The sequence below is a fragment of the Diadema antillarum genome, unplaced genomic scaffold (assembly GCF_040938485.1).
Source record: "Diadema antillarum isolate AM-2024a unplaced genomic scaffold, OU_Dant_1.0 seq00002298_RagTag, whole genome shotgun sequence".
In the NCBI taxonomy this organism is placed as follows: domain Eukaryota; kingdom Metazoa; phylum Echinodermata; class Echinoidea; order Diadematoida; family Diadematidae; genus Diadema; species Diadema antillarum.
Window position 1 is genome coordinate 26,865 of NW_027272920.1, and position 26,963 is coordinate 53,827.

A 26,963-nucleotide genomic window follows, 5' to 3' on the forward strand; every position below is an offset into this window, starting at 1 on the left:
AGAATTAATTTCCATCTTTACCTCGATCAACATCGTCATCTCTCACCATCACATTACAATCTCTTACCCATCTCTCCCCATCTAATATCTCTCACATCTCTCAACATCTCTTTTATCTCTCCCCATCTCATATCTCTCCTGTCTTTCAACATCTTTTAATACCTCTCCCATCTCTTGACATCTTTTAATAATCTCCCATCTCTTAACATCTCTCAAATCTTTCCCTACGTCTTAATATTTCTCCTCATCTCTTAACATCCCTTGATATCTCTCAACATTTCTTATATATCTCACCATCTCTCCACATCTCAATATCTCTTATTACTCTCCCTACATCTAAATACAAAGTACAATGTATTTCTCCTCATCTCTCGATATCCCTTGATATCTTTCAACATCTCTTATAATTATATCTCACCATCTCTCCCCATGTTAAACTGTATATCTCACCATCTCTCCCCATCTTAACATCTTTGTATCGCTCCCCATCTCAAGATCTCTTATATCTCAACATCTCTTATATCTCTCAACATCTTTTAATGTCTCTCCCATCTCTCAACATACCTTGATATCTCTCTCACCATCTCCCTCCCCATCTTTCAACATCTTTGTATCTCTACTCATCTCTCAATATCTCTTATATCTCCTCATCTCTCCCCATCCCATAACATCATTTCTCTCTCATAATCTCTCAACATCTTATACATGTATCTCTTAAAATCTTATATCTCTCCCATTTCTTTTTATCTCTTATATCATCACTTACAATTTCTCATCATCTTTCACTGCCTAGCAATCTCTATATACTTTCCCAAAATGTCTTAATATCACAAATCATCGCTGACCATTATTTCTTTTAATTCACAATAATTTCTTGTCTCTAATTGTCTACTACCTCTCATAATTTCTGCTCACATTTCACTATCTCTCACTGCATCTTATTTCCTCACCCCACAGATCACTTAACTTCAGTATGTCATCATCTGTCACCATTTCTTAAAACTCTCCCCCATCTCTGATCTTGTCATCCCAGCCCTCATTCTAGCTTGTCATCTGTTCTACAAAACCAAATACAGTACTCTCCGCGTAATCGGGTATCGCTTATACGGGTACTCCGTTTAATTGGGTAGAAAAGTCAAAATCAGTTCCAATGCACATTAAAATCACCTGATAATCGGGTTGCCTCTCCGCATAAATGGGTAAATAATTTTCTTCTAATCTACTTTCTACCCGCATTTTATCACAGATATAACACTTTAAGAAATAATGAATGTCAAATTTTCCACGTTAGCGAGGAGTCTTAGTCAAACCACAAAGTTTTATGAAGGCATATTTGTCCATAAAAAGAGTGTAAATTAATGCTCCTGACTGAGCAAGTGTAAGGTATGTACAATGTGCCGTGCAAGCACGCGTGTTAAGCATACAGTGTAGGTGTTCGGTGCAGTGTACAATTCATGTACATACACATTGTGTGTGTCAAATGTGAATGAGACATGTTCTTCTGTTAATCGGGTACTCCGCTTAATGGGGTAAGAAACGCTCTGCCCGAGCCTACCCGATTATGCGGAGAGTACTGTACATGTATTACTGAGAGTTCATCATATTTTCACTTTCCTGACAAGATGATGGCCCCCTTGGCTTACCTCTTCCAAAAAAAAAAAAAAAAAAAAAAAGGGGGGGGGGGGGGGATATTACCCTTAAATTTTTTTCCCCCAGTAACAATATTGTAAAGAATGTGTGATTCTCATAAAAAACAAAATTTTCCTTCTCATACAACTGTGACATCGCTAATTGTACAATTTTGTAGTCTTCTTAATATCCAACAATGGGGGTGCCGATGACTTAGAAACTTTTGCACAGATTGTCCGAATTTCCTCAGACTTCACAGATATGTTCTATTGATATTTCTGCATTCATACAAATCACATACTGCATACTCATACAATTTTACCAATACAATTGTACAATCATTCACACTGCACTCTTTTAATTTAGACTTGCAATACCATTTTGTCTGACAAACAAGACCATGGGCATCATAATGTAATGTTATCTCTGCCTCAGTCCAAGGCTATCAATTCAGTGTTTGTTGTGGCACACTGTTCACCATTTTAATCAGCCATTTTCTCCATAAGCTTAAGTGGCATTACTTGTAATCACCAGTAATCAGCAGTCTATTTTCATAGATATATGTACAGGATATGTGCAGATGGGCAAATACACTGTGTATTTACATGAAATGAGTCACAAGCACTTGCAGAAATGGAAGAGATGGGTATATACAAATTTTGAACCTCATGTCATCATATCATATTCTATGAAGGTTGGAGGAAAAAACAAGAATTGCACTAAATAAAAGAAGCACAACTTAGTTTTAATTTCTCACCTTTACAAAATACATTGATTTGCGCAATCTTTATGTCAGCAGTTCTGAAATCATGCTGGATATATCGAGGTTGTGGAAGATTCAAAAGAATCAGAAGTTTAGAAAATTGTTCTAAATGACATCCTTTATCAATGGAATTTAACAGGCACAATAGCTTTAATGGGCATGAAGAAACGGTACAGCAAGTTTACAAAATGTAAATTGTACTGCAGGTTATAAATCCTGAAATACCCACAAGGATATTAGTTAGAAAAAAGCTAATGTCCACGCAATATCATAAAATTTGGCCTACATGTGATTGTTGGTCTTATTACGTGCTCATCAAGATTTCCTGTCCTTCTTTGTAGAATGAGGAATTCACATTAACATTTTGTTTGTTACAGTGCACTCCCGTTATAACGAAATGCTTGGGACCGGCAGTTTTCTTTCATTATAACGAAATTTTGTTATAATCAAATAAATACTACATATAACAAAAAAAAAAACACCAAAAAAACAAACACGCATATATCATATTTTGTTTGTTGAATACTCATCATACACTCGAAAGCTATGTGAAATGGGATGGCACCATTTTAATTCTGTTTGAATGTTACATTTACAAGAAAGCATAAAGTTGTTTGTATTGTCACACATGTATAGAAAATGACGGTTTAGGATTCAGTTACAGTTTGCTATAATTCCAAAGGTTCATTTCTTACTAAAGTTCGTTACTCCGAAGGCTCCTTATTCCGCAGTTTCGCCATTCCCGGGATTCCGAAGGTTTGTTCATTTGAAGCTTCACTCTTTCAAAGATTCGATCGTTATTCCGAAAGTTCATAATTTAGATATAAATATAATGTTATTCGTTTTCCGAAGATTCGTTGATCAGACAATGAAATGAGGTTCGTCATTCTGAAGGTTAGTAAATCAAGAAATGAGAAAGGATCACTATTCTTAAGGTTCGTTGTTACTCCGAAGGTGTGATAATAAAAAAGAAAATGAGAAAGGTTAGTTATTTAGAAGGTTCAGTTAACTTAAGATGATTATAAGGTTTGCAATTCCTCAGTTTTGTTAGTGGACTTACCTTTTTCACTTTTGGATTAACAAAACGTTTTTTTAATGTTGCGATTAATGAATGTTTGAAATTCCTATCATTTTCGGACTAATGAACCATCGTAATAAGAACCATATTTCTCTGTCGGATTAACAAACCTTATTGATAACGAACCCTATTTCATTTCCGAACTAACAGACATTTAAGTCAATTAGAATCTGTGTGTTTTGTAAAAAAGAACCTTTGGAACAATAAAGCGAACCTTATTTAATTTCAGATTATTGTATTACAATAACGCAAGTTCCCCTCAGAAACTGTGCTTGACACATGGAGCGAACACTCAATGATGTAAAGCGTTCGCCCATGCAGAGACGCTATAATGCTTGTTCCGCTACGTATTTTCGGAAGCGATCCGCATTTTGTTATAACAGAGCACATTTCTTTTGTTTTTCTTTGTCAGTGGTGCTCTGAGAAGACTCCGTTATAACGAAATTTCGCTATGACCGTGTTCGTTATAAGCAAATTTTGTATCATAGACCTTAATGCCGATAATTTTGGGACCAGAAGTTTTACTTCATTATAATGAATTTTGATTTAACCGTGTTCGTTGTAACGGGAGTGCACTGTATTGCCATAAAGGTTCTCCAAACCATACTTGGAATCTACAACTCAGCAATTTCACATGCACAACACAGACGTTTGAAGAGTTTGCAGTTTTCTCGGCTTTAATTGTTACAAATGTCAAAGTAAATTCCACAATGCTCACAGCTTATTTATTGTTTTCTAGCTGTTGCCATTGTTGCCGACCAAATCCTGAAAAGTAGAAGTATGAGCACAAATATACACTGCTTATAGATGGATCTTGGGTGTTACTCTGAATTTTTTGTGATAAAATTAATGACATTGTCAAAAGCATGAAAATACAAAATACAAGATTGAATTATCAGCTAGAGTGACTGTGCATATGAATACACAATTTAAAGGAAGGTTCAGTGTGCTAACTGCCTCCTTATACCTAAAAATACAAATCACTCAAAAGATTTTACTGACTGACTACATGAGAATGGAGAAACTGTTCTAAACAACTCCATACCCTGAGTTTTACAGTTCATATGCATTACAGTTCATCACACAGGACTGCAAACTAACCCATTTTTTTTTTCTAGTTTCTACCCAGTTTTTCCATTTTTGTACTGGTACATTCCTGAATAGTTACTGGTCTGACACTGATTTTTACTGATCTGGACCATTGGACCAGTGTCAGTGTGTTATGCACAAGGTCTTAACCACAAAAGTACTCTGAGAGTGAAGACCTCAGATAGGCAGCTCATTTTAACTCATATACACATAATATGTTTAAAATGGCCCCATTTCCAAATAACAGAGAATCCTTTCTAGTGTCTCTACCTTAAATTCTGATGCGCTTTGATTGTGCACATCAAATATGCACAGCTTGAATTCTCTCTTCTGTTGGCCCTTTTTGCCTCTGATAAAGAATCCTTCAAAAAAATTAAAAAGAAATTCCTGGATGCAGATGGTAATCAAGATGGTAATCTACATCATTACATGTACAAAAATTAAATTATCTGTTCCTTGTGCCACTTTCAGTATTTCCTGCAAATTTCATTCAAATCCTTTTTTGAGTAATTTTGAAAGCAGAGAGACACACAGACAAATAAACTGACACCAGCAAAAAATTACCTCCTTGGCGGAGGTAATTGTCACAGGTTAAACCTTCACGACACTGCTGCCAGCAATGCATCTTCACATGCTTGATATACTTCACATTTTTTTTTTTTTTTTTTTTTTTTTTTTTGGTGGCATAGTCTGTTTGTTCCAATCATTCCACTTCACACTGGTGATTATTTTTGGCCAAGGGCTTGGAATCCAAAGCCATGGCTTGTCATCCACAAGCTGGAAATGCACAGTGGTGGACAATAAATGTCTACAAATTAAAAGATTGTGATGAAATAACCCTGAAACCAATTTGGTCATCAAGGTTTGTAAATCCCTCAAGACTCACGTGCACACCATAATCTGCACCTTTTGCAAACATTTCATTGACTTTACAGATAGTACTACAGTCATGTTCACAAGGAAAGAATGAAGGTTGTCTGCCATGTACGGTCCATCAGTTAGTCACAGTGGATTTTGTCTTACAGTTAGTGGCAAATGTTCAAAATGCAATGCTTTCTTGCTTTTTGAGTCTACTTCCAACAAACTTGAATGTTCATTCTTAAATATACTTTGGTCTGATAGGTGATATACTGTATTTTGGCAATGAGCATACATCTCAATTCACTCTTTGTACCTTGCTAATCTGAGGTGACACAAAATCAATTTCATAACATGTACTTTTAAGTTCATCCATAACTGAACTGAAGGACAAAACAGTGATAAACAGATATTGTGTGAAATATGAATAAACAGAAAATATACTCTCCTCAAATAGGCATACTTCTTTTCTTTTGCACATCTCTGAGATATTTTGCATCCATAGTTTCCTTCGCTTCACATAGGTGTGTAAACCATAAATCATTTAAAGTACTATGTTGTCTATACAAACTGACTCAGGAAGGCACTTATTCTTCAGTCTATTTTTGTCTACTGTCCAAGGTTTTGATAAGACCATTTGCAAATTACATATTACATTTAACAATGAACAGCCTTATCAATGGAGACAATGGGATATACACACATTCTATCACATCAGGAGTGTAAATTCCACTCCCTTTATACACTGCAACAAAGGCAATTTGTGAATGAATCTTTCTCCACAGAAATGAAGGACAGAGTAAACTTGACATCTGACCTTGAGCCACCCAGTTCAAAATCCAGGAGAGGGTTAAACTCCTCAAAGATTCTAGAAAGTGGTGGCGAAAAGAAAGTCCACTTGGAAAGTCTTTCTCTCCATATCCAGCATTTATGCAAATTGGGTTGGCACCAGTCTGACCATCCTAGCCTCAGTTCACCCTTGATTCAGAAGTACATTGTCCATTTATGAACTCTTGACCTCTTGAGTTACGGGTATCTCGATACCCTTCACCAGCAGGGATTGCCGAATCGCTTTATGAGGTTGTCTTGGTCTGCGAGATCCTTCTGGACTTTCTTGCGCATGTAAAAGATTGGGCAGTCTCGACTGAGCAGTGAGACAAATTATAAACAATATGGAAGAAAACAGATATGGTTAGTATTAGTCTCTGTGTTCTGGGTGTATGCACAGCATATTCCTCAGTGTGAGCTATGCTGCATGAAATATCAAAGCTATAGAAAATAAGTTCCAGGAGCTGTTGAATCAAAGAACAGATCATAGGTATTTTTAATTCAGAGCAAACAAAATTTGAGAAGAAATGACTCAGTGCATGTTTTGTACAGTAACATTTATGATTGAATTGACATTTGATACTCCTTTTTCATGATGAAAGCTGCACAAAAAATCGAAGACATTATCAGAACTATTGCCTTCGATTGACAGAGGTAAAAGAAATGTAATAATTATGATAACTGCATATTATTTATTCTCTACATGTGCACGGCAACCATGAAAAAGTTTTAGGAATTGAAATTTTGCCTTGAAAATCTAGCCCATATAACTGAAATGCCATATTGATGCCTCTTGTTTATTGATGTTAATGAACAAACATGTCAAACTTTGAATTTGTAAAAAGAGAGAAAGATAAAGTGAAGAAAAAGACTGAGAAGGAGACATATAAAAAGAGAAAATTAGAAGAAAAATAGACTTGTCAATGCCATGAAGACTATAATTTGAGGATTGTAATTTCTCCAAAAAGGGATATGAAAACTGCTTTCAATTGAAGAGATCCAAATATAATGTTTTGATAGCTAGAAATGCATAGCAAAAATCTTCTCAATGCTTGGTCTTTCCAAATTCACCAGCAGAGAATTTGGGCTATGATGGATGGAATAAAATACAAGTTGGTTCTCACCTGGTGCAAAGAATGTCCTCATGCAAACTCCCTTGGCAACGCTGACACTGTGTCCAGAGACGACCAAATTTCTCCTCCAAAGCAGCAAGCTGGATGATCTAAATTATTATTGTTGAAAAAGGAAGCAATTCATAACATTACATATAAAATAATTAGGCATATATACATGTACGTCAGATATGTATAACAGAAAAGAATTATCATAGAACTAGAAATGTCGCTACGGCGACTGGTGTATGCCTCCACAATAATGCATGGTTCTCCTAATAGGTCTATAGTACAATGTCTTGACAATGTGTGATGACAGTTTCACACAATTGGCAAAATATTAAAATGACAGGTTTCCCACAAATGTGCTGAATGTTCACTTTCCTAGAACTAGGTTCAATTGGATGAATGATTAAAACGTCAGAGTGCAGGTATTTGGGGGAACTGATGATTTTTACTTGACTTTTGACCCTTTTATAAGTTTATGCATTGAGTAATTTTCAAGGTATTGAGAAAAAGTATAATTTCAGTATCAAATGGTAAAATAGTATTATCTAAACCTGGCCTTTGACCTTTGATCTCACAGTTCCAAAGAGAATCACTGTTGGGTAGAACATGCATAAATATGTAAGTTTCATGATAATACCTTGAGTTACTTTTGAGATATGGAGGAAGAAGTGCAATTTAGCACTTTCACTTGACCTTTGACCTTTTGGCAAGAAACTTCCCACAGAATATATATTGGGTTATACATGCATACATCAAGTTAAAAAAAAAATACTTCGGCATTGCATAAATATAAGGAAAGTAGTGATATTTTGAGGAGTTGACCTTGATCTTTGACCCCTGACCTTTGACCCATGACCCCCAACTTCCCTAGATAATCACTGCCCATCGGTGGCATACACACTAAGTTCCATGAAGATACCTTGAACCATTTGCGAGATATGGAGAAAAACATGAAATTTCAAACTTTTTTCACAAAATAACCTGTGACCTTTGACCTTTGACCCCGTGACCCTAAAATCTAAACAAAGTATCATCCCCCAAGGTTATACCCTCATACCAAGTTTGATGTAAAACCACCACATGGTTCTTGAGATATCGACAAAAACAAAACGGGACGGACGGACGTACAGACGGACGGACGTACAGACGGACGTACGGACGGACGTACGGACGGACGTACGGACGGACGGACGACCCGAAAACATAATGCCTCCTGCCACTTCGTTGGCGGAGGCATAAAAAGCAGTTGCTCTTTATTTTCCAAAATGATGGTTTGGAGTCTTGAAATGAGGCTTACAACACAAGACAACAAGTGACCTCACATACATCCCATCTTTCATCAAACGTAAGCATGTACCTAAAGATTAAAACTACTTTCATAATAATAAGTAGATGCTGTTATTATTCAAAGAAAATATATTTACATTAACAAATATTACATCATACATTACATCAAAACTCAAGAAGCTTTGAGGTGAGATTTGACATGTAATCTCAAGAATAAATTTTATTGAAAATTGGAAAATAGAGTGGAATCTAAGAATCTAAGAAACAAGATGAATTGGGTTTTTTAATCAGTATTGGAGAATGAAATTTATTATGAAAAAAAAATGTAGATTTGATGATATCTGGTAAACTATTCTTGCAGGAAGATAGAATTTACATTGAACTATCATAAAAACAGAAGAATAGCTTCAAAGATAGGGATAACCCATGCCAGTGGATCAGCAAGCTAAGACTCATGTGACTGAAAGTTCGGGAAAGACCTTGAATTTTTTTTTTTTTTTTGAGTGAGGAGGTAGGAAAAATGCTTTCCTATGATGATATATGATTTTTCTCTGTGTTAAAATTCTGTAATCAGGAGACATACCTCCTTCTGGTAGATGGCTGACTCATTTGGCTTGCAGAACTTGCAGACAGCCACACCCTCCTTGTCCATTCCCATCTTACATCCTAGACATTTGCTGCGCTTCTTGGTGAATGCCATCAGACCTCCGACCTTTGATGTGACCTTTGTCACTGTCATTGTGTGTTCTCCCTCTGCAAATTAAATTCATATGAAGCGAGTCAAGTTATCTAAAACTCTGTTCCCTCTGACAGCACTCAAAGAGAATTTGCAGCAAATGCACCTCATGAGTGTTACAGCACTTGCCATTCAAAAACTAGCAAGAGATGCCCTGTTCATATCAGTGCTCAGCCTGTCTTAAATGCAATGTAAAATGTAACATTTGCAAAATCCAAACAATTCAATGGTTCAATTCAAATTGATTTAGTGTCATAAATCTGCATTCACATAAGCTAAATCAATATTTTAAATCACAGCAGACAAGAGTCAGAATTGCTATATTAGCCAATGGCAAAATAGAGAAACATTTATTTTCCTCTACAGGTACCCTAACAATCAAGAAACTTTTTCAGTGCTGCTGTTGTTTATGACATCCTGCTAGCATATATTTGGCCTTCATTATAACTCTTTAGAAGTTAACATACCTTGGTTCATGACCCCCGAAATCTTATCATCAATGCTCCTGTTGCAATCATTATCAAATGTATTATAATAATCATTATCAGCACAAACACAACCACTACCAACACCAGCATCATGCCATCACTATCATCACCATGGTTACAATTAATTACTGTGCGCATCACAATTATCATTGCCATCAAATTCTTCACTTGTTCCTCCAAGTAAACTTCAATACCATCATATTCATTATCATTGTTAGTATCACTGTCACAGATATGATCTATGTAAGATTTATCCCTGAAAAAATAATGTCATCACTGAAGTTATGACTGACATAATCCTCATCCTCACTGCACGTTGACTATCATCAGTGATCACTTGAGTGAAGCAGTGGTATCACTTACTGAGTAGAACAGACTCCACTTTGTTCTCTCCTACCACAGGTTCAAAGATTCTGAGCAGTGGTCCTTTCAGCTGGTTCTCCAGGTAGTAGGTTGTGTCAATGGGAATGTTGTTCTCCAAAACATAGATGGGATCCTGAAAGACAAGACATGGAATGACATCCAATTTTGTACTCGACAGGCTACATTGTAACATCAGTGCCACAGAGAAAGCACAAACACACACACAAAAACTGCATTTTGAAGTAGAAGTTCTCACAGGTATCGTGGCAGATTATCACATTTTTGATATCCCACTAGGTTATAACAGCTTAAACCCATATGGTTAGAACTCAGTAGACACTTTGTTGAAAATTTGCATAATACAACATTATGCACTGAAGTGCAGTGATTTTCTTCATGAAAGAAAACGGAATCAAAACAAAATGAGGAATCTCTTTTTCCAATTCAGATTGTAGGTCTGGGTTATCCTAGATCATAATAATAATAATGATAATACAGCACATTCGTATTGAGCCATCTATGTAGTAAAACTATTCAGAGGCACAACGTGAAGCTAGAAGAGAAGAAGAAATACAATATGCTACAGACAATCATGTCAGCTATGTACTGTATGCTTTTGTGTAAAAGGACTATTTTTCAGGTTAGCTTTGAAATAAATGATTGTTTGCAAAGAACAGATATGAACAGGCAACTGATTCCCCCAAAATTGTGCAACAGCTCAGAAGGCTCAGTCTCTAAATAATGACAAAACCCTGTAGCTCCAACAGCAAGTTATAACTTAGCGTGTGGACACTCCCACTCTCACATCAAAGTTTCATTACTATCTTTTCTATCATCACCGTCATCATTATCGTTATCATCATCACTGTCATTATCATCTTCATCATTGTCATCATCATCACCATCTTCACCATCATCCCCATCATCTTCCATCATCATACATCATATTTGTCATGATGACTGTCACTATCTCGCACATTGTAAAGTGCCTGGCACACCCCACCTCTGACTTCTCATAGGCTGCTGCTCCCTTGCCCTTAGCGATGATGACGTATGGCACTCGGTCACCTAAAGCTGGTGCACTCCCTGGGTCTCTCTTCCTCATCCTAGAAAATTGTCAATGAAAGAGATCTCTTAACTAGAATTCATTAGAAAACTTACAGAAAATCATCAGGAAATATTACAATTATACTTATTTTTTTCCTCTCTCATTTCTTATGTTGGTGGCATCAGCTAACCAATGCATGAGGAAGGAATGGACAAGAAAATTGTCTGCAACAATATTTTGACACTGTACTGACTGACAAAACTGTGTCATGAAGGATTATTCAAGATATGAATGAATGAATTCATTATCCAATGCAATAACCACCATAGTAAAAGTTTACAGATATGCACACACAGAAAAAGCGATAGGAACCAGAAATAGCATGAATGCTAGTCGAGTTTGGCCCCTTGCAAATCAGGCAGTCACAAAGTATTTTTCTTATTTTTAATTAATTCATTTATTTTTTACTGTCCAGTAACGTGTTACTGCTGTGTAGTTATCAATAAGATATTCTCATTTGAAAGCTTTCAGAATAAACTTTCTACTTTCAGTAATTCTCTCAAATATTTGGTACTCTGGAATTTGCAAATTTACAAGACATGCAATCTATTCAGATATTTTCTCTCAAAAGTCTGGCAACATCCTGGTTTAAACACAGTTTGTGATCTGAAAGACTTCACTTTGACAGAATACAATTAAAAAAAGAACGCTTGTACTCACTGTCAACACAATACTTTGTGAGAGACAGAACACACATTGTTACCATTAGAGACAGAGCAAGAGATAAGGTATTTGTTAGTTTCTGTTTTTGTGTTACTCTGTATCTGTTCATTAATGTGCAGTGCTCCCTGATCAAACCACTGATCAAAGTCTTGTGACCTTTCACCTTGTGACCTCTCACCTTGCAGCCAGCTCCACGTGTGCCTGCTTGCCAGCGTACTCCTCACCAGTCTTAGTCAGCTCCTTGGTGATGACCAGCTGGGAGATATCGATGCGATTACACAGCAGGTCTGAGATGGTCTGCTTGGCATGCTCTAGTGCTCCCTGGGGATCCCTGTAAATACATCCACACAGAAAGTAGAAACCAGTCATAACAAGAGACCTGCGGGTCTAGCGCTCACCTGAGTATCGCAAGTTCACCTTTCACGCAGTCACTAATCTAAATTATTCACAGCTCTACCAAAATTTGACCAGCATTCTCAAGTAGAAGATGAAAATGTACAATAAAAGATGACAATGTACAATTCAGGCCCCCATTTGGACCTTCCCAACCACCCCCACCCCCCCACCCCTGCCCCCAAGAGGGGCACCCCTGGATCTCCTATGAACAAACTCGAAACTACAGTCATTACTGTACTCACTCATAGTATTATCTTACTCTATAACTTCTGATTCTAGAGAAAATTTTTAAAGATTCCTTCATTTGGGGGGTTTGGGCCCCCCTGGGGGCCCCCTGGGTGGGGCATGGTGCCCATTTTAACAAATTGAGATCCTAACCCCTTAGGGATGCTACCTGCCAAGTTTGGTGAAAATGGGTCATGGGGTTCTAAAGAAGAAGATAAAAATGTACAACTTAGGCCCCATTAGGACCCCTCCTCACCCCCCTCCCCTGGGTCCCAAGGGGGGCACCCCTGATTCTGCCATGAACAAACTTGAAACTACAGTCATCAATGTACTAACTCATAGTATTAACTTAGCTCCATCACTTCTGGTTCTAGAGAAGAAGATTTTTAAAGATTCCTTAATTTTAGGGGATTGGGCCCCCTGGGGGCCCCCTGGGTGGGGCATGGTGCCCATTTAAAAATTTGAGTTCCTAATCCCCTAGGGATGCTACCTGTTTGATGAAAATCGGTCGTGGGGTTTTCAAGAAGAAGATGAAAATGTAAAAAGTTTACGCACGACGCACGACGGACGCCGGACGCCGGACGAAGGGCGATCGCAATAGCTCACTTGAGCCTTTGGCTCAGGTGAGCTAAAAACCATCATCTAGGCCTTTATCACTAATTGAACAATGCACAAACTTGTAACTACACTGGACTCCTCTTATAACAATGTCCCTGGGACGAGCGGCTTTCTTTTGTTTTATCAAAATTTCATTATACTGAACAGAAAAGTATATAGAGATATAAACATGATAATTTAGGGGTCTGAATTTTTTCTTTGTTGTAACAACAATTTTGTTATAACTATGTTTGTAATAAGGGGCGTGCACTGTATTTACATTTACTGAACAAGACATAAAGATAGATAAATAGATAGATAGACAGAAAAGAGAGATAGAGACAGATAATATTGACAAATGGATAACTGCAAAATCAAAGAGAATAATGTAAATTAAAGTAATTATTGAGAAAAGCATCAATGAAAAGGTAACAGATCAAAAAGGATGGGATATAAGGAAGGAGTTATCAAACCTGCTTATGAGAATCTTCTGCAGCACAGCATTCATGAGGTTGGCCACTAGAGGGCAGTTGTCCCGCCGAACTGTCTCGATTCCTTTACAGTCCATCTTGTCGTAGGTGTCTGGTCTTGTAAAGTACAGGCCTGCGTATCGCTTCTTATTGATCAACAGGTACGGGAAGTACACCTATAATAGATATGATTATACGGTGAATTAGAATCATCCTCTCCTGCCCTCTCACACTCATTCAAAGCATAAGGTTAGTGTGTGGGTACATTAGAGGACGATGTTAGTACAACGATCACTCCCATCCCAATCTCGCATCAAAGCTTCATTATCATCATTTCTATTATCAACATCATTGTCCTCATTATCATCATTATCATTATCATCACCATCATCACAGTCCATTAGATAATCAGATTTTTCCCACCTGTGCCCTCTCACACACATTCAGAGCACAAATTCAACAGAACAGATCCTTCCCCCTCTCAATTAGCCTACCATTATCACAGGCATCTGATTAAGAATTAATCTTCCTGTTCTAAGAATCAGAAACCATTCAGCTCCTATATCTACTGTCTACTGAGTCTAAGTGAAATCCAAGACCCTCTATCCAAACTCACTTGTACTTGGGTCTAATCCAAAACACACTCATACATCATTGTCAGGGATGGGTTTTCATCAGTGGCCTACCTTACAAAATATACCTCCCTGACATATTCAGTCATCACTGAAGTTTATCAAAATCCTGCTAAAATCTATTTTTTTCACCGTGAAACTGTGCAGAATATTCATCTTTATTACAATTTCGTCTCTCTTCTCCTTGCAATAGATTTGTACAACCATCTTACATAATATGAAATATTTGATAGCTATTTTACTAAACTCATCAAGGTTATCATGACTACAATTAGGATATTACTAGAAATGAGCTCCCAACAAGCTATAAAATGATATGTTCACCTTTTCAAACTCCAGCTTGATGGGGTGTGGGAATTCATCTGAGATCCATTTTGCAGCTTCCTTTCCCAGCTCCATGCTCTCTGCTACTGTGGAAACACCGAACTTTACCATCACGGAGTCAGTATCACCATAGATGACCTAACCAGACAGAGATCAGAGAGATCACAGGAGTACTTATTATATATCCTTGGCATTGCTTTCATGTACAAATGTGAAAAGGAGCAGAAAAGGGAAACTGAAAGGAGGGAAAACAGCAAGGTCAAAGGTCGTGAAGCTCTCACCTTGGCTGTGGTCTTGTAGCCATTCTCCACAGTGTACTTGGTTTCAACCAGCTGCCGTGTTTTGTCAATCATCATGCGACCGAATGTTGTCACACTCTGTGAGATCTCTAGACAGGGCAGCTTGCCGACCTGTGCCCCGGTGAAGCCATAGACCGAGTTGGCACTGACCTTTAGAGCCAGCTGACGACCATCTAGAACCTTCCTACGCAGGGGGTCTGCCTCCTTCTTCAGGTCTGCCTTAGCCCTAGGGGAAGCAGGAAGTTCCATATTTGTTATGTTAACAACACAGAGGATGCATGCAGAGGAGCTATAGTGTGAGAAAACTTTTTTGATCATTATCTTGAGAGAAATTTCATCATGCCTTTTCACCGTAAGACATCATGGTCCAAAACATAAAACTTTAAACATTTCCCTCGCTGGGTGGCCGTGGTTTGTTGTCCTCAAGTGTGTAAAAAAAAAAGATGAGAATCTTCATCTACGGATTTTATGCTGAAGATGAATGAGGACAGTGACTCATATGAGTCCCACAGATATTACTTACAAGTTCATAATTCTCAACCTATAAAATGGGTTTGGAATAATCGTAAGGTTTTGGGAAGAATTATAAATGTGTCAAGTGTTTTCATTCTTTTCTGATATGTGATATGAAAAAGAATATCATACAATATGGGTGCAACCAAAGTTTAGAGCAAGAAACACACACACACACACACCTACTTTTCATTACAATTTTTACAATCTGGTTTCTCATGCCAACATTCAATGAAAAAGCTGGGAGTCCAAGTGTATGCATTATGCAGAGTTTTATCCAGATTCATTTTATCACCAATTTTGGTCCCATACTAATACAGAAAATACCATAGACATTTGAAAACCATATTGGAAATTAAGTAATCCAGATAAAGTTAGTGTTTCTTGTTTTTCAAATACAGACAATTACATTTGTTATACAGAAGAGATAACAGTCTACATACTTTAACAAAGGATCTTGATGGGTTTTGAACTGATAAACAACACAGGTTTCCTATCACTCCCTGCCACAAGTGTTCACAGTGAGAGAGAAAGTGGTGACCAGACATATACAAACCTTTTCCTGGCTGATAGAAGGTCCTCCAGAATCTCTGGGAGAATGCCTCTCCTAACAGACTTCTTGACAAAGTAGTTTCCTGATGGTGTCTTGATGTACTGGTCTGGTGACATGCTGTAGAGTGTGGTAGAGGGATGCAAAATGATTTACACATTTGTCAGAATGAACTTTCCATGACAAATTACAAAGTCATCATACAATTTGAAGAGATACCAGTGCCTGTTTAGCAACTTTGAATCCATTTTTGTATTACCCTGAGTAAAATAATCTCAACTAAGTTATCAGTCCCCTCTTACCTTACAGTGCATTCCATGCAATACTTGCACGGCACATGAGATACAAATCTTTTCTTCTGTTACAGTAATCAATGACACATTAGCTACATTCTAAGCTACCTTACTAGGTACTAAAATATCATGTACTTAGACCAAGACCTGCATTACAGCATTCCCTCACATCTACATCTAAACTTCTTTGAATAAACACACATCAAAAATAGAACAATTTGATTTTTTTTTAAAAACAGTTTGCTCATTCAGATTTTTATTTTTATTTTAATATTAAAGAATCAAACCATTAACAATATGCAAAGCTTCCCTTTGTTTTTGTTCTTATGTAAGAATGAAATAATTGAAACAGTCCTAGTATGGCAATGAAAACTCAAAATCTACATCATACCATGTTTACTTGAAGCTCAGTTACATGAGAAAGAGAAACAAAGACTGCATGGGTTTTATCTCAAGACTATTGCTTGCTGAGTAGGATTCAGAAATACACATTAAACTTTAAAGTGAACTGTGTCTTTGTGATGGTCACTCACCTAGTCTCATGATGTTATTCCAGAACTAACATGGCCTTCTCTGTATACTAATAACATCTTTGATTGGTAACAAACTCATTCTTTTGTGTCTGTTGTTCTCTTTGAATGGAGTTATGCAGAGAGACATTGCCAAGGGTTGGCCCCTACAGTGGGAACTTTGAAGTTTTCATTGTCAGTTCTAGTCTGGATAGACAGAGTTTCACTTACTTTTCTTTCATGGATGGGGAAAGAAGTGAGGTGTAGCACAGATTGTGTGCTTGCATGATAGAAGGGTACAGGGAGGAGAAATCCAGAGTGGCAATGGGACAGTCATAGTACCTGTAGGGTAGATCAAATATATAATCATATAATTCTCCAAGAAAAATTGGTCTACATATCCTACTTCAGTCTTATATCATATCTAGTTTGAAAAGGTAGTTATTAACCCATTGAGGATGAGTCCCAAGTATACTCGGGCAAGTGTCTATGGGAAATATGTGTTGCAGTAAAATCAGTCCATCTTCAACGGGTTAATACTTAAATGATTTTGTGAGATACTGGGTACATAGTTACACAATAATCTTGCTTCTAATCACAGGCTTTGTTGAATTTTACCCCAAAGTCAAAGGTTTGATGGTCTCATAGCAGGTAGGATGGAAACTGGACAGACACTTTTGAGGTAACAGAACAACAAAAACAAAAATAGACAGACACATATAAACTTAACAATTTGAGGAAACAGAGAAAAATGAACCATCTGAGAAGAAAAAATAAAATCTTAAATGTGACCAAAAAAAAAAAAAAAAAGATATCAATGAAGAAAACCATGTTATAGATCAATAAAGGTACTAAATCAACAGTCATACTTAATTTATTCTCATGATTTTATTCTATATTCTGCCTGGTATATGTTTACCCTCGAATGGGATCCAGTACATATCCACCAATGTAGTCATCCCCAGTCTCTACTTTGTGTGCTGGCATCACAAGGTCTTGCTCTTTGGCCTGAAAGACAAATTCACATAGATATGTATGATCACATAGGGCGAATAAAATATCATTCCCTCCTGATACAAAAATACAAATACATGGGATAAATTAGTGTAATTGGTATAACGGGAATAGGCTCCAACTGACTAGGTATACATCACACCATCCGGCCATGAACTGTGTGTCCAACATTTGCACCTAATAAACAGTACTGCTTCATATTCATGTAATTATAGTGCCTTGCTCAATCACACTTATCTGTGTAAGATGGATGTCTTCTATCATAAGAATGTAAGTCTTTGTCGGACAGCCCCTGAAAATCTCTTCAGCTGTAAAATATCAACGATGATGCATCAAGCTGCTTATTAATATGGCACAATGTGCCTGGCTGATACTGTTTGTGACTATTGCTAGTCACCTTGGGCAAACCACAAGGGGTCTGCATCATTGGCCTGTTTTCTTAAAACACTGGGTGCGTTTATCTAAAAATTTTCTGAGGTAGAATAACAATCCTGGACACGTTTAGGCACCTTCGGGTGATAGATAAATGCATCTGTGTTTTCCGCTGCATTTAGAAATGGGAATTTGAAAAGGCATTAAAATGTGGATTTAAAATGTGTTTGAGACCACTATCGCATTTCTGCAAGTAGATAAGTGCAATGATGTCTTAAAATGCGTTTACATCTCCTACCTGCCAAGGTTAACTTTAAGTACACGCCACTGGTTACAAAAAAGCGCGGGCCTCAGTTGACCTCTACTTCCCAGGTCTAATGGTGAAAAGGAGCTCTGCAGTGACGACACTCGAGTTGCGATTATATGTTTAGATAAACGCAGGACCCCAGAATCACAGGGCCCCAGAATCGCATTTCACACCATGTTCATAGACGCCATTAAAAACACGTTTCGAAAAGTGATTCTCTCTCTCTCTCTGAAGTTTAGATAAACACAGCCTTTGTCTCTCGAATAGGACAATAAATGGAAGCTCTTTGCATGGGGAGTCATGCAGGTAAAAGATCAAATGTTATTCATTCATCGCAAAGAGCAGAGCACTGATCCAGTGCAGCGGTCAACTGCTTATAAACATATTTTGAATTCATCGTACATACCTTGCGTAAGAGCTGGGAAACAACTTTGATCTGCTGCCCTCTGGAGAGGAGATATGTGAGTGGTACACCCGTCACTCTGGCCATCTCCATGTAGTTGATGATAGACATGAGTTTATCCAGGAGACGTAGGGGGAGCATTGCATCCTTCAGACAGTAGACCGCTAGTCTCCTGCGAGTCTGCTCATTGCCATTCTGGACAGGAGAAAGAAAGCGAAACCAATATTGTTAAAACCTGGAAAGTTTAATGCTTGAGAGCCAAGATATGTTTTAAGGATGAAAATACAGATTGAATGGGGGTGTGCTGATTGAATATATCATCCCGTTCAGATCATCCCAAGTAGGTCTATACTTGCAATCATTTTTTATTTTTTATCGGATTGCACTAATGTGAAAATATCCAAAGTGGCATTTGAGACAAAATCTAAAGATGGCAATGAAGATAGTTTTGGTCTACAATGACATATCATTTCAAGATAAATCTTGAATTTGTGAAACCTATCCTACTGACTGACTGTCTGCAGCCTGTCAGACACTAACTCTGGGGTCAGCAAAGGTTAAGCATACCCAGCTCTACTGCATGCAGTCATTGTGATGCTTAGCTGTAGATCAGACATGACTCTGCATCTGGAGTCCAATCAGCAAATATGTCTAGGATTATAAATGTTTCTTTCTTACAAGATGGAGACACACCCTATACAGGTGACTCCCATCATAATGAAGTCCTCCGGACTGGCAGGTTCCCCCCCCCCCCCCCCCCCCCCCCCATTTGAATCGATATTTTGTTGTAGCTGAACAGCAAAGTATGTAAAGAGATAGAGATGATAATTTTTGGACCTGAATTTTTACTTTAATAGTCTATTGTAACACGAATTTCATTATAACCGTGTTCATTATGAAGGGAGTGCATTGTAGCATGAATGCACTTGTTACATTAGATTTTATGGCATCAGGGAGATGCCCATGATTCCTGTTGTCGTGTCTAGTATGAATAAAAACTTTATTCTTTTTATGAAGCTAATCAAAGTCCCATTCTTCTTGTCCTTTCTCTCACCTGAAGGTCTGTGATGATTGAATGCTGGACATCTTCTTTCTGTTCCTGTAGGAAGTGGTAGCTGACAGCATTTAGGCGATAGGAGCGCAGCTTGTAATCTCTGATCAGCACCTAAGATGAGAGCATACACCAGTCAAAAGATGGTTTTACACAACATCAGTGTTTGGTGACATTATATCAAACAAAATACTTTCATGAGTTTTTATTATTCCAATCAACATTGAGAAGTCACATATATAATCACCATCAACAAAAGATATACCTTTTCCATTTAAACATTACATCACTGATGGAGAAGAGATGAATAAATAACATTAGTGAAAAAAAAATGAAGAATTTATAATGTACTTCCTACTATGATATTCTCTAGTTTATCACCTTCACTTGCACACCCTCAAAAATGCCTAAAGCCATTATGTAACAGTGACATCAGCAACCTTAGTACAGTGCCAGCAGTTTCTCCTGAAAAAAAAAAGTGATCACGAAAGACAAATTTTGACCTGTTCATTGTTCATTGTTCATCCCTGATTTAATGAAGTCAGTCAATGTTAGTCACAGAGGAAGTGAAAAGAGCACTGGTACTGTGCCTTGTTTATGGGGCAGAATGATAACGATTTATAAATACCTGGAGGAGATCAAACTGGATTCGACCTTCTGTGTTGACGACTTTATTCTCTCGCTTGCCAAGTTGCTTCGATTGGAATGTAGCATCCTTAATGACGCTCTTTGCTGCCCTCAGGCGTCCAAGGAATGGGAATCGTGAGATGCGCAAGGCAGCTGCCCGGTTGATGAGGTATGGCATGTCAAAGTTTTGGATGTTGTAACCAGTGAGGATGTCGGGGTCTACCTCATTGACAAAGTCTGCCCAGGCCTGGTGGTTGAAGATACACATAGACAAAGAGATAGAAAGAAAGAAAGATAAATATATAGATAGATAGATAGATATAGATAGATAGATAGATAGATAGATAGATAGATAGATAGATAGATAGATGGATAGATAGATAGATTGATAGAAAGAAAGATAGACAGGTAGATACCAGGGTAGATGAATGGATAGATAGATAGATAGATGGATAGACTTAGATAAATATCTCCATATGATATCAGGCATAAACCACCTATCAAAGCATTCCATCTCTCAAAAATTGGTTCCTTGTCAGATTGTTGTCCAGGTTTATAGGCTACATCAAAGAGGGGAATTGAAGTTTAAAAATGCCTTGCATACAACAAACCTGGCATATACACATAAAAATTCAATGAAAATGATTACATATACACACACACACATACAAACAAAAACAAAACAAACATGTGGAGCTTTTTCCCACTCATTTACACACAAGGAATAAGTGTAAATTCCAAATTGCACAATTGTACTCATTTCAAGTTATTTCGGATATAAATTCTAAAAAATCTTTGACACAATATACATTTGTAGTGAGTCATGACTTTTCAATCCACACAATAAAAAAGGAGTTGATCTCCTAACCAAAAGCAAAATTGCAGAATCAGATGTACTATTTTGCAGATTTTCTCTAAATCACTCGCAAGACCCCAAGGCAATAAAAAAATGGTGCAATATATTCTTGGATTTGTAAAACTTGTATTCTTTTTTAATGTGTGCAGTGTAACTACTCAATACAATTGATTTTTACTGAGAGGAGGGTTGAATACTCAGTGGCTACAATTATATGATGCTGCAGAATATGTATCCATGGTAACAGTACCTGCAACATCTCATGCTCGGTCTTGAAGGAGAGAACCTGGGAGCCAATGATGGGGGCACAGGTGTTGAGGGTGAAGATGTTCCTTACAAACGGGTCCTTTTCTCCCTGTCTGATCACCATGTTGGCGATCTGGATGACTGGATCTCTCTCTGGCTCAGGAAATATCCCTGAACATGATGACATAACCATCATGGTAAAATGAGTACAAACCAATACTTTTTCCACCTACATATATTGTCATTTTCACATTTTGGAGGTATGTTTGATTAACAGAATAGCATGTTCTTATGCCAACATAATGGCTTTTTCATTTCAAGCAGAGACATATGCAATAGAGGTATACAAGTAATCATTTATGACAGAAAAGAAAAAATCTTTCAATATGGTGAGTTGGAGAAGAAAGTTTGTTGCACACATTGCTGAAAATTCAACCAAGTAACCATTACATGAAAATATAAGAAAATATGAGACCCCCTCATGTTAATGGAACTACTCTATTTCTGTTCCTGTAACTTACAAAACAAAAATTTTTAATGACTTTCTTTTTCAAACAGATGCAATTTTTTACACTTTTGCAGAATAATGCATTAGACGTGGTCTTACCTTTGCGACCTGCACACTCAATGTCGAAGCTGAGAATGCGGAATGGTGCAACCTTCTCCCAGCATCCCTCTGGTGGGTGGCTGATGAAACGGTCCCAAGCTACATCAATCTCAATCTGAGCTGAAGATACCGACCCAGGGCTCGTGGAGGAGGACCGTAACTTGTAGGTCCCCGCAGGCACTTCTATCCAGTTGCAACCAACGACATCAGTATCTACCATAAATCTATAGACAAGTATGGACAAAATAAAGGCAAATCTTTGGTCTACCTCTACAAAGTTGGGTTCAAGAAGAATTTGTGCACACCTTATCATCACATTAAATTGAGTAAAAGCATTGCAGTATTGCAAGGAAATTGATTATCATCCACTAATACCACTGAGATTTATAGTTTTTATGGCAATTTACTCGCACTGAAGTCAATACCTCTTTATTATGGGATAATGGGGTGATGTCATTATATCAATGAAATTCTAGGTGGTTTCAAAAACATAACGGAAGCTGTATCTAGTGAATCCAAGGAAGATACTGAAAGGAATGCTACCTTGAATGTTTTACCTGATTTCAAAGTCAATGTTGCTTTCAAAAGTCTGGTATCCTCGGTTTCCATATCCTGCCAGAGATATACCGCCCTCTAAGAGTCTTCTCGCTGGAGCAATCAGTTTGGGGTATGCCACTGTAATCTTCAAGAACGGCATCATTTTGTTTCCATGGTAACCATAGATATCTTTGACAAGAACACAGATTACAGCATCATGTCATATGATAGTTTTGATATTAAGTTTAAAAGAGGAATGGATTATACTACAAGGCACAGCTGTATGATTTGTTGCCAATCTGACAATGCTAATTGAGCACAAATCTCAATTCTTCCATGCTTCTCATGATGAATTGTTGTGTTAGTTACTGAATTCAGCAATACCAAATAAAGATACAAATGTGCTAGACTCATTATATTTGTCACATTGAGTCTCAGAAATTCTACAAATATACATCGTGTTTCAGATCTTAGTGTTCTCTCAAATACTTCACAGATATTACTAGTATATTTCTCTATGCAGACATTAGAGCCACAGAATCAGAGGACATACTCTCTTTCTGTGTCATGTCGATGGCAAGCACAGCCTGAGTGATGTTGTCTTTGTTTGAGCGCATGTCTGCCAAAATGGCATCATTGAGACCGCGTCGAAAGTTTGAGCAGTGCTCTGGGTTGAAGTTGGGTGGGGCTGGAACGTAGAAGTACGGCGAGAATCCATGAATGTGGCACATGACGCTGTTTCCTGCTTCTGTCACACCAAACATGCGAACAATGGGAACTGGACCTGAGGTTGCGCCAGGCATTCCATTGATGTGAGAGCCTGGATGGTTGTGATATACAATGTATGAATTAGTATAGGAAAATTCACTTCATGATTTTGCATTCCCTATTTTTTTTTTCTTCACATTATGGTTTACACTTCGAATAGAAAAGTTTGAAAATTGTTTAATCACTCACATCATTTCAATGGGGTTATATTGCAATCAACAGCCTAAGAAACTACTAAACAGTATCAATCAATTATCATTTGTAATGTCTCCAAAAAGTTACAAGAGCAGCATCTCCATTTTATTGTAAAAAAATAAAGAGGATATTTGCCTTCCCGTATATGCAACTTTGATCACTAATACGTGCAAGTTTTCTCCCCCCCCCCCCCTCCACTCACATCTAACCTATGTTCCATGTGTACATGGTCATGTTCAATAATGAACCAGGTTCGGGTTAAAAGTAACACATTGTTAGGTGGTAGACACACATTCTAGAATTTGATCTGGTACTGCGATCCTTGTAGCATAAGTGGTTGTCTCTCAAATATTTACTAAACTTCTCATACATGCAGATCGCTCATCTACATTCCTAATCACTGACGCACATGAATCCAGTAACAAGAGTCAGCAAACTTGTATACCCTAGTACCAGAAAACCACTTTGAGTGAACAATAAGTTTGCTTGGAACCACGGGGATTGGCTAAAATTGCTTCGAAAGGTCTGGTTATCCAGGTCACTTATTCTTAGGTCAAGCCAGTATTTCACTTACTGTGCTCCACTTCCTGAAGATCATTGAAACAAGGCTGCTATTGTAGGGTGACCACTTACTACATCAAGCCATACTACAGTTCATCTTGTGATAGTGTCCCTACGTGCACATTGGGTATAGAGAGAGGGTTGTGGATACCACACCTTGGTTAAAAGACCAAGGAGAGAACTACCAGGACAGGGACTAAATTTGATCTGCAAAAATTTCTACCTACTGAAATACATGTAAATTGCTCACCGATGTAATGCTCAAGGTCAATCTGCTGGAATATGACTGAATCTTTGTTGGGGTTTATGGGTGGCAGAGGTGGGCGGGGCCATTTTGGGTGCTTGCTCTGAGAGGAACCTGAAGTTTTGAAAAATGGTGGAAAGACAGTAAATCATGGGAAATATTATGGTATGTACATCATAGTTCAGATGGTCAAATACAATCACATTAAATTAACACTTCTTGCTAAGTTCTTAGCAAGTGAACTGATGAAGAGAATACATTTAATTATCAACAAGTTGATAAACCAAATTATGATTTATCACATAATGCCATAGAAACAAAAAAGGGGGGAAAATGTGCTCAATAATGACTAGGCCTACAGATTGGTAATTCTGACTTATACTCCAATTGTCTGCATAACAGTTTAAACTCACTTCCTACACATTGTACAAGACATTGAGATTCAAGTGATATTGCTGCACTAAATATATTTTGTGGACTTGTAATATATGGCAAATCAAAATAACTTTAGTTATACATGTCTTCAGGCTTGTGTAAACCATTAAGATTTGTGATGAAAGCTGCATTCATTTGATATAAAATGGATTTCTCTTTCTTTTATTTCCAAATGGACCTCTGTGAAGGAAGGGAAAAGTTTTGTTCAGTCAAAGAAAAAAAAAACTCTTTTTACAGTAACAATCTTAATTTTTGTAATCACACTCCTACACTGTATTGTACTTTTATGCTGAAAGTTATCTTGTGCTGAAGAAAAAAGGAAACCCAAGATACTGAATACATTGATCATGCATATAATCACCTTGGCTGGAGGGTGGAGTTAGCTCAGTTGCTGATCCATTGGTCTCTTGTGACTCATACTCTGCCTCAATCTGCTCCATCAGAGCAAGTTCTTCTTCAAAGACTGATGGATCATGATCATCAAAGTCAGGCAAGCGAGCTCGCTTTGACTGAGAACCACTCCCCCTTGGGGTGCCACTTGGTTTTCGTTTATTTGAATCCATTCTACACAAAGTAAAAGAAACATAAAACAAAACCTCTGATCAAAATGTACAGACATAATGACATCATGACATGAATGTTTGCATGGCAGTGAACTGTCTTCTCACTAAGCTTACCTTCATGCAATCATTTGCTGCTCATAGTTCTCAAGATGCTTTAAACACCTGCAGCATCAATTATGCTTACTTTTGCTCTCAACCATGACAGCAATGTTTCTGTGAAGTGGCCTGGAAATCAACAAGTGATGATTCGTTTCATTTGTATCTCTTAGCATCATATTTTAATTTTAGCATCTTTATAAGTGTCCCATTTTACATACTTTACACATACGTTCTGTACAATAATTCATACCCGCTGTTCACTTGCTATTTCCAGATTGATCCCATGGTCTTGAAAACATGTTTTTCTACGATTTCTTCTTTCATTTTTAAAAAACAACCTGTGTGTGGCATATTGTGCATTGGTGATATGAATATGCAGGAGTGTTGCAATGTTTTTAATCTATGGACAAGGCCCTTTTGCTGTGTAGCGGTGAGTGAAAGGGTTTAAGTGAAACACAAAAGTTGCATGTCTCCTGTTGTCAACAATTGGACTACATTTGTATGTATTCAAATTGATGCAATTTTTAGTCTTTAAGTTTTTAAGGGCAATACTACCCCATAGCAGATCTATTAAATATATGTGTTTAGTATAACCCCAAAAGCACACTTAAGATTTAATTGTTGCTGCTGCAAATGACCTCGAACACTGTACCGTGATAGCCCACCAGGGCGTTGTGTGCAGTATACAACCAGAACCAGAACCAGAACCAAACACTTCACGTTCGGGCTGGTCGCAGCTAACTTCAAAACAAACAATGTCATTAGTGATTACATGTCTGTGCTGTGTCCCTGATGAATAGTGCTCTACACCATGTATAGTGAGGTGCCCGCACTTTGTCAGGGGCCCTAATATCGTCACCCTGCGTAAAATTGCTACAAGTGCACTGAACAAAAATGTACCCCTGGGATTGTGTTCAGTACACTTGAAACTTTGCAGGGTTACCAGTAGTAGTACCACAACCAAGCAGACTGAGGTGAAAAACGGAACAGTTTTTCTTGAAAATCTTAAATTTGTATGAAGTATGAGGGATAATTAAGTGTTATCAAGTATCATTATCGTCACCCACACACGTCTTTTACGTGCTTTGACCTTTGTCTATGCGAGTACGGGGTGGTGAGGTGCGGGCCCCTTCCTTAGCGCACATCTATTTTGCATTGTTCGCGTTTGACGATGATAGCTGCAAATTTCCAGTATCGATCATTGAACTTGCACTTGCAGTTCCATTGGCATTTGCAGTTCCATTGGCGTTTGACGATGA

The 26,963-nt window shown here is 37.7% G+C and overlaps 1 protein-coding gene across 1 annotated transcript; it reads right to left on the reverse strand.

The window, feature by feature from the left end:
• Positions 1-6,413: 6,413 nt before the first annotated feature.
• LOC139714497 (DNA polymerase delta catalytic subunit-like) lies at positions 6,414-25,605 on the reverse strand. The gene is made up of 21 exons (XM_071626199.1): positions 25,404-25,605; positions 24,614-24,721; positions 23,393-23,659; positions 22,860-23,028; positions 22,303-22,526; positions 21,700-21,866; positions 20,595-20,840; positions 19,970-20,080; positions 18,919-19,110; positions 17,739-17,827; positions 17,051-17,161; positions 16,024-16,137; positions 14,937-15,180; positions 14,656-14,793; positions 13,703-13,875; positions 12,190-12,342; positions 11,244-11,346; positions 10,241-10,373; positions 9,237-9,406; positions 7,370-7,467; positions 6,414-6,561 (listed from the first exon to the last, which is right to left on the reverse strand). Exons 1-21 carry the CDS (start codon positions 25,603-25,605, stop codon positions 6,465-6,467), a joined length of 3,309 nt encoding a protein of 1,102 aa, XP_071482300.1. The 3' UTR covers positions 6,414-6,464.
• Positions 25,606-26,963: the final 1,358 nt, after the last annotated feature.